The sequence below is a fragment of the Colossoma macropomum genome, unplaced genomic scaffold (genome assembly GCF_904425465.1).
Source record: "Colossoma macropomum unplaced genomic scaffold, Colossoma_macropomum, whole genome shotgun sequence".
NCBI lineage: Eukaryota > Metazoa > Chordata > Actinopteri > Characiformes > Serrasalmidae > Colossoma > Colossoma macropomum.
In genome coordinates this window covers 14695519-14704810 of record NW_023494804.1, presented here as the reverse complement: position 1 = coordinate 14704810, position 9292 = coordinate 14695519, and the positions used below count along the sequence as shown (strand labels likewise).

General features: G+C 39.9%; 1 protein-coding gene across 1 annotated transcript; it reads right to left on the bottom strand.

The window, feature by feature from the left end:
* Positions 1-1946: 1946 nt before the first annotated feature.
* morn3 (MORN repeat containing 3) lies at positions 1947-7617 on the bottom strand. The gene is made up of 5 exons (XM_036595096.1): positions 7327-7617; positions 5875-6032; positions 5112-5271; positions 3621-3805; positions 1947-2670 (listed from the first exon to the last, which is right to left on the bottom strand). The coding sequence occupies exons 1-5, from the start codon at positions 7469-7471 to the stop codon at positions 2593-2595; spliced, it is 726 nt and encodes a 241-aa protein (XP_036450989.1). The 5' UTR covers positions 7472-7617; the 3' UTR covers positions 1947-2592.
* Positions 7618-9292: the final 1675 nt, after the last annotated feature.

Here is a 9292-nt window from a genome sequence, read left to right as displayed (position 1 = left end):
TGTAGTTGGTCATTTGCAAGGTCATTAATATAAAGCAAGCTCTATTTTTAAAGATTATGCTTCTGTATTATTTTGTACATGGATCACTGAATAGTACAAGAGTTCATAGAGCAGAATGAAGCTGTTAGAAAGAAATTTGTAATGTTTTTAGTTTATATTTTGTTCCTGATTGCTCTTCACATCAGTTATGCTTTCATGGACGTCATCTGAGCCCCTCAGTATTCTACTGTTACAGATATCAGTGCCAAAATGTTCTTAACTCAGATTTTTTACTTTACTGTCATACATTTGTATTGAATTTTGATAGAAAAGCGTTTGATCTGGTGAGCACTTTATGGTAAATGAATGTTTACATTATCTTTGATAATGTGTTAAAGACTCTTATTTTGAAAAACAGACCTCACAGGGCTTGAAATGAAGCAGTGCAGGATTTCTCAGTTAGCCTGATGAGCTAAAGGTGAAGAAATAGCTTTACCTCAGATGTTCTGGCTTTAGTTGTTTGGTTTAAATGATCTGTCTAACTGAAGACACTTCTCTGTGTGTGAGAGTAGAATCTGACTCTTTATTATTTCATTTTTACTTCAGTGTTTTAGAGTAGATGTGCTGTCCGTCTGAGTTAGTGGCATTAGCGCTGTTCTGAAGCGCTGTGCTAATTTGAAAACATCACGATTAGGAAAGCGGCCTTGCCGGTTTACACAATTTAGTCATTTGTATGACCAAATATAATTAGACACAAATATTATCAGAATGTTTACATGAGCAGTGTTTTTGAGCCACTTTTGTACGGATTTATTCTGTATCTGTGCAGAGCGTTGTACTGGATTAACAGCTTTTTCATACACTTATCATGAACTTCAGAATTTTTGATCAAATAAAACTGAATCTCATACAGAGCTGTGTGTGACTGAGCGGTCTTTACTTTCTGAGAGGGCCCTGAAGAGTATCTGAGATTTGAGTTATCAGTTTTATTGATATACTACAGTACAAACCCCAGTGATAATCATACTGTTTCATATTTTAATCATTCTGATTATGATATATGATTATCATCTTTTTATAAAGAGTTGGTGGAAATTAACAGCATGTATGAAAAGTGGAAAAATAGTTTTTCTAATATTACAGGCACTTTTACACAGTCATAGAGGTTCCATGTAAACTTCATGCCAACATATATATGCTCCATATCACCACAAAATATATTCATTTACTATTAAAAAACATAGATACTTTAATTTCAAAGAAAAGGAAGTTAAAAAGCCAGTGTTTTGCTTTTATTCAACATGTTGTTGTATTCTGCATCCTTTAGAAGGTCTGTCACACAAAATAGACAGAGAGAAGAGATTTTTAATGATTTTTGCAATATTTTCAGAAAAATCATGTAACTCACTGCTTAAGGCTGATGCTAGAAGGTTTAAGGTGGAGAACAGAGAGTATGGCAGCCAGTTCAGCCTGTTAAGTTCAGTGTGGTGGGCTGTTCTCAGCATTAACTGACACAAAACGTGATTACTTAAAAAAGATGGTTCTTCAGGAGTTATTGAGCACAGACAATGGTTCCATATAGAACCATGAATACTGAAAAACCACTAGCATGCTTAAATTGCTCTTTGCATCGTGATTCCTCAGAATGATGGAGAATGTGCTGTAGATGTATATCCTACTTCTGATTATACAGATCACTGCTGATGCAAAGCCTTTGCAAATGTCTACAGTGGAAACGTCAAGTGTGTGCCAAGGAAAAACGTTAACAAACCACAGACCTATCAAAAGATAGCTGCTTTACTGACACAGCTATCCAGCTGTGGTTTGGGGCATGTATTTAATACAGTTTGCAATGGGTTACGTCTTATCCCCACATTTAACATCAGTAGTCAAAATTACAGTTTAAATGCATAATTAAGCGGTGGTTTTGGGCAGTTCGGTTATGTTAAATTGTATCTACTTAACTAGCTAACCTAGCTAACAGATGGTTTTCACCTCTAACTTCCAGCACTCTGCTGTTTTTCTCCAAATTGTTTACTGGAAAAGTCTTAGAGATCCCTCTCATCTCCACTTCGTGGAAGACTTTCTTCTCATTCTTTTAAAGGTGGAATTAAAGAGTGTAAAAACAGAAATGGGGCGTCCATCAAAAAAGGCACACTGGATCGTTCCACATGATGCTTTGCCTCTGCTGGTCTAGACAGCTTCACCAATTATAATGTAAGTCTTTTGGTTTTGTGTTTTCGCTCACATCACTTGCTGTCAGGACATGGTGTTAACAGTTAACAGTTAACAGTCAAAACAGCTGTTTAGATTTTATCATAAGTGCTTACGGGGCCCCCTGGTGGCTTGGGCTCCTGGACACCCATAAAACCCACTGGATGATCTGGGCCTGGCTGACAAGTATTGCTTTTTAAACATGTTATTCGGTGCTTATGCCCGTGTTAAAAAGTTCACAGTGTGCCGTCTGTAGATCAGAGTTCTCCTCCTTCCTGCTGGAGCTGTGGTTTTACTCTCAGAGGGTTTAGGTGTGTGTTTTCTGAGTGTGAGTGTTAATGCTGTGTGTTTTGGAGTCTTTTTAAACAGGCAGTATGAAGCAATCTGGTCTCAATGGTTTTACTGTTTGTCCTCTCTGATATGAGAGCAGTCAGCCAGTCCCTCCATCAGAACAAACTCTGCGTCCTTCAGTTGCACCTGAGGACACAACACAGCAACCTGGATTATTCAAGTTCTCCAACCTGCTCACGTTATTAACCTGCACTGTTCTCTTTCCTCTACAAACAGAACCACCGTTAAAGACCTCCTGCACTCAAAACATTTTTAAATGATTAACTCTTATTTGGCTTATTATGGTTATACAGCTTGGTAATTGTGTGAAATCTGTCTTAAGACACATCTGTCAAATATGCTGTTCTAGTAGCAGGTAGCATTAGCTTAGCATGCTACAACTTTAAACATCAAAGTACAGGTTCGATTCACTCACTGAAGCTCCACTGACACTAATTTAGAAGATGAAGAATTAGATCTGAGGGTGATAACCTGTTTTTTTGTGTTAACCTGTTAGCTAAGCTACTCTCACTCCACTGTCTTAATTAGCACTAGAAGCTAGTGTTAGGTTAGCGAGCAGGTTAAAACAGATTCACACACCAGTGTATAAGTGTAAATATGGAGTTTTCTGACCATGTGCAACACGGTGTCCCTCAAGGCTCTGTTTTAGGGCCTTTACTGTTTATTTTTACAGTAAGTATGTACTGTCTGTATTTACTTACAGTCCTTCGGACACATAATCCATAAACATAATGTTGTTTTTCACTTTTATGCTGATGACACTCAGTTATTTGTTTCAGCTCAGCCAGATTCAGGCACAGTAACACATAATGGAACATTGTTTTAAAGATATGAAAGCCTGGATTAGCAGGACTTGCCTCCTGCTAAATTATGATAAAACACAAGTGTTGCTGTTGGGCCGCAAGTCTGCACGACTAAACTGTCACTAACCTGCTGTAGGCTGAATGGGTGGGGCTAAATTGCCGTGGGCTGGATGGGTGGGGCTAAACTGCTGTAGGCTGAATAGGTGGGGCTAAACTGCTGTAGGCTGAATGCAGTTCACACTGGACTGATGTTAAAGATAAAGGCAAGGCTACCTGGGGGAGGGGATAAGTGGTTGGTGCTGCTGCTCGATCTCTTCCAAAATCACACACCGTCCCGCACTTCGCAACGTCATCAACCCAGAATCCCTCGTACAGCTGCCCTCTGTCCAGGTAGAAGAAGCGTCCATGTCCGTTTTTCTTTCCGTCCTTCCAGCTACCCTCGTACTTGTTCTTGTTGGCTTTAACACACAGACAGAGTAAGTGTGAGTGGATCTACAGCAGAGCCAGAACCTCATACACACCTTCTGACCAGGTAACCTGCTGATGACTTCCATCAGGTGTGTCAGCGCAAAAAAATAACCACCCAGTGCTGGGCTTGTTTATGCGGTTACCACTGTGGAACCCTCTGGGCCTTCTAGGCTATGAAGGTCAGTGAAGGCCTAATCATTTCTGTAAACTAAAGAATACATGTGTGTAATTTTTAGATGCTTTTTATTTAATAGAATCATTATTCTAGTTGTATTTGAACTCGGTAAGTATTGTAGTAAGACTTATCTCATTGATAAGGTTTTGGTTTAAAACAAAATGGTTCAAGTCTTGGATTGTTCTCTCTGTGGTATCTACGTAGATTCAGCTGAGTTGCTCTCCCATTGGTCAGGACTTCAGGAGCTGGACTGAAGGCCTTACACATTAGATTAACAACCAACATAATTAGGAAGTGAATCAACCAGTCAAACTTTACAATGAGACCAATTCAGACAGAAAAAACATCACTTTTGGAGGTTCTAGATAAATCACTTACATCTTTACTGAAAGAGTCTGTCACGAATGTCACGAGCGAAGCGGAGGAAATGGACTCGATCTCCCAGAATCCTCTGGGAGATCACATGACTTTGATGCTGCCTACAAACCCCAATACACTCACGGACTCCATCCCCCAGAATACACAGGGAGATCAGCTGACCGCTGATCTCCCCACACGCTCCTATCAGCGTTCTCGATCGCCCGAATTCTGATGTGTTTCACCTGTGAGTTTTGATCATGTGACTTTCTCAGTTAGCTTATAAGACCAGTCTTTAGCGTGAGTTATTTGCGAGGTATTGTTTCATTTGGTAAACTACTGAGCGTTATATCTATGATCTTGATTTTGTGTATGACCTGTAGCACCCGTTCTGGGAAACCGTTACAGAGTCACTATAACACTGATACATACAAGCTCAGATATTTGATAATGTCTGTTACAAATGTCTGTGTTTAATTTAGAAGGGCCCAAAATAATTCACATGCACCAGCGTTAGCATAGCACTTACATGCTATTAGAAATCATAGTGATGGATTTGCTCTTGTTTATGACCTGAAGTTTTGACATTCATAGTCATTTTTAGCTACTTTAGCCTTGCATCTCCAGTTCTAAAACTACAGAAGCAAACTTCAGATACCAAATACGTCTCATTTGGAGGAGGGGTGAGGGGTGGGGCAGCAGTGGGGAAATCAGATTTTTGGTTGGAGTATCACTTTGATTGTGTCTCTGACTGTGGTTAATACCGAGCGTCAGTATGCCCTGTCCGTGCGGTTTGTCCTTCAGCCACTCTCCTTCATAAATGTCTCCGTTGGGGTAGTACATTCTGCCCGAGCCGCTCCGCTGGTGCCCCGCCCACTGACCCTCATACCAAGAGGTGGCACTGTAGAACTGTGTCCCAAAACCCTAAACATGCAAAAAAACACACAGTTATTCACACAGAAAGGACAAAACTGAAAAAACAAACGTTCCTCACTTTTTTAAACAAGATAGTTTGGTGTAGCATGTAAACATTGTTCTTGTGATGTCATAAAAAAACAACATATTTACATATATCCACCTATTTAGCCCCACCCTTTCAGCCTACAGCAGTTTTGCCCCACCCCACTCATCCTACAGCAGTTTAGCCCCACCTATCCAGCCTACAGCAGTTTAGCCCCACCCATTCAGCTATAAAGTAGTTTAGCCCCACCTATTCAGCCTACAGCAGTTTAGCCCCACCCATTCAGCTATAAAGTAGTTTAGTCCCACCTATTCAGCCTACAGCAGTTTAGCCCCACCCATTCAGCCTACACCAGTTTAGCCCCACCCATTCAGCCTGCAGTAGTTTAGCCCCACCTATTCAGCCTACAGCAGTTTAGCCCCACTCATTCAGCTATACAGTAGTTTAGCCCCATCCATTCATCCTACAGCAGTTTAGGAGAATGTGGAATATGGGCTCTTTAAATGGAGGAAATCCTGCATGTCCAGCAGCTTGTAAACACATGCTACACATTGAAGGATCCTCACCTCCTTCTTGTCGTTCCTCCACTCTCCTGAGTACGCCCTCACATACTCATTAGACAGAGGCAGACGTCTGCTCAGTGTGCCGAAACCATCACGCTTTCCAAATTTCCAGTCTCCATCATACACGACTCCAGCTCTCTTCCACATCTGAGTTCCTTTACCTGGACAGTGGAGAGGTTCTTACAGTACTGTCAGCATGATGAGGACACCAACTGCACAGTTAGACTCTCCTGTAGGAGCTGCAGAACACAACTACACAATCACAATACTTACTTTTAGAGTCAGTTATTCATTCAACCTAACGAGAAACTGTAGAACAGACTCAGTTTATATCACAATACCTACATTTAGAGTCAGTTATTCATTCAACCTAATAAGAAACTGTAGAACAGACTCAGTTTATATCACAATACCTACATTTAGAGTCAGTTATTCATTCAACCTAATGAGAAACTGTAGAACAGACTCAGTTTATATCACAATACCTACATTTAGAGTCAGTTATTCATTCAACCTAATGAGAAACTGTAGAACAGACTCAGTTTATATCACAATACCTACATTTAGAGCCGGTTATTCATTCAACCTAATGAGAAACATCTGTAAAACATTTAAGAAAAATCACTGTAGTTGTAGGTTATTATTATTATTATTATTATTATTATTATTATTATTATAGTGTTGTTTATATGTGGCACTACAGGTTCTATTTTGTCTGTTCCGACTTACTAAATCTCAGAAAGACTAAATATCATGATGCATATTGTGAATCGTGAAAATGTCTTGAAGTATCGTGATATATTTGCCATATCGCCCAGCTCTAGTAAGTCATAATTATACGGAAGTTTCTCTTTATGATGACATACTGTATGGTCTTTTTTAAGTAGCAGACAGCCTTTCATTTATTATTAATTATTTCATAAATATGAGATTGTGAGTCATAATTATGATATAAAGATGTTATTATTATGAAATAGCAAGTCATAAGCATGAGATAGAAAGTCAAGATTATGAGAAACATCCCCGGTATTATGTAATCTCATCATTATATGATAGCAGACTCTAAGTCATAAGTATCAGACATGATCTAGTTATTATACAATATAAAGTCATAATTACGAGATACTAAGTCAGTTATGTAACATAAATCAGAATTATGACATAGTATCTCATTATTATAAGATTATAAGACATAACTATGAGATACCAAACCATAATTATGAGAATCTTATTCTTGTTATTATTAGTCAGAATTATGTCATAATTATGAGATTTTAAGTCATAATTACGGTTACTTTCTCATTATTATGATTTACCAATCTGCTATATATTTTTTTCTCAGTGTTGGAAACGAGCTTCCGCACTCATTAGGTTTTAAGGGTGCAGTACAGTAGTACTCTGTGTAATAAGTGACCCTCATTATAACTCGGATTGAGTGGTGTACGGAGATCGTACCGTGCTTCTTGTTGTCCAGCCATTCCCCTGTGTACTGATCTCCGCTCACTGAGTACACTGTGCGGTGAACTCCGCTCTTCTGAGCCTTTTTATCGCTCAGTTTAGCTAGAGATTCCGTTTTCTGAGGGTTCTTCAGGCGAGGCATTCTTACAGCAGAACCGCCGAGAGTGAGAACCTCTCTGAGCGCTCAGACCCACCCGAACTCCAGCAGAACTGCTCACAGAACCGCCCGAGCCGGCTTCGGGTCAGTGGAGAGGAGTCAGTCTGAGGTCAGTTATCTGAGCTCAGCGCGGTCAGTCTCTGTGTGTGTTACGTATCTTAGCAACGAGCCTCGGAAACATTCCGGCTGTGTTCCAATTCGCTCCCTACCGGAGAATTAGTGCACTACGTAGTTCACAACGTATCTGCAGACTGTAGTGTACAAAGCAGTTTTCTAGTGAACACAGTGACAATCAAAAGTGTCTTAAAATAAAGGATCTGATATTTATCAGGAAGTCTGAAGATCATAATCTGGTATAGAAATCTGTGTAGCCAAATTAAAACAATTCTGCAAAGAAGAGGAAACCAAAATTCCTCCACAGTGATGTAAAAGACTCATCGCAAGTTACCGCAAACGTTTGATTTCAGTTGTAACCGCCGAGGGCAGCACAAGGTTTAGGGGGCGATTACTTCTTCACATGGGTGATTTAGGTTTTGAATAAATCTTTGTCTTCAATAAGATTATTTAAAAGCTGTATTTTGTGTTTACCCATGTTGTCTTTATCATATATTAAAATGAAACATGTAAATGTGACAAATTAGCAAAAGTAGAAAAAGTGAGGAACAAATACTTTTTCACAGCACTGTATATCAGATTTTGGTTTGGGACGTTGGTTTTGGTTCGTCCAGAAAGAGAACACCAACACACACATCAGCACACATCAACCACAACAATCATGAGACTAATAAAACATGCTTCCCTACATAGTGAACCACGTAGATTCTTCTAGGTAAGACGCATAGAGCGAGTGAATCACCACTGTAGTCATGCGTCAGACTGTATAGACCACTGTAGTCGCGGTCTTCGTTATGCTCTTATGCCCATATTAGGAACTCCGGGTCTAAGCCCCATTTCTCTATGGGTTAGGATGAATGGAATGGGTTTGTCGAAAAATCGCCTGTATCGCCCCCTGTATTAAATAAAAATTTCCGGTACGTTTTGTCCTGTGTACATTTTTCTCCCGAATACCACTGGATCCTCTGAATTACGAGGTCGTTAAAGAGCCTTAATAATAATATTGCTACATGGCGAGCTAAAGCTACTGCGCATCAATTTGATGTAACTAAGCTACACGAAACTAAGGCGGGCTGTGCCGGTGCTCTGACGAGCTGCGCTACCTTATCAAAATGTTTTACCGTAGCGCATAATTACAGGTATACCTGTAAATACAACGTCTAGGTAGGATATTTTGATAGACTAAAACTCCTTATCAAAAATACTACCCGTGTTAAAACTATGAGGCTGAATTTGGCTTCTTTTTTCGCAGCTTCTTGTTTGAATATTCCCGTTCCACCCGTTCCACCTATGGTGCAGCAGCTGTGACTAGCTCTCACAAACATTAGCAAACAAGACAAAATACTCACCTGTCAGTTCTCTGAAACAGCAAAAATAAGTTAAGGTTACTACTGTTAATCGGAAATAGATAAACCTGCTCATATCATGCCTTTCAACCCTCTATGAAGCTGAAGTCAGCTTCTTTTTCGCCGGCTGCTTGTTCGAATTTTCCCATTCCACCTTAAATGGCGCAGCAGTTCAGAATGAGCTTTTTAAGTCAAGCTGAACAGAACGGAAAGATCTATCGTGTTTCAGTGAGCATCAGATGAAGAACAGAGAACTGCAGGGAAACCAGTTTATTTTGTTCTGACTTCTTTTCATCTGCCCTCAGTCTGTAAATGGAAAGACTCTACTACACTGGCAAAGCGTGCT

What these genes read in the sequence shown, in the direction of transcription:
- morn3 (XM_036595096.1), bottom strand. Translation starts at nt 7,471, where the DNA reads ATGCCTCGCCTGAAGAACCCTCAGAAAACGGAATCTCTAGCTAAACTG. An exon ending in ACAGGGCATACTGACGCTCG is followed by an intron (nt 3,806 to 5,111) that starts GTATTAACCACA and finishes TGTGTGTTAAAG; the next exon opens with CCAACAAGAACAAGTACGAG. An exon ending in CCACTTATCCCCTCCCCCAG is followed by an intron (nt 2,671 to 3,620) that starts GTAGCCTTGCCT and finishes TTGTGTCCTCAG; the next exon opens with GTGCAACTGAAGGACGCAGA.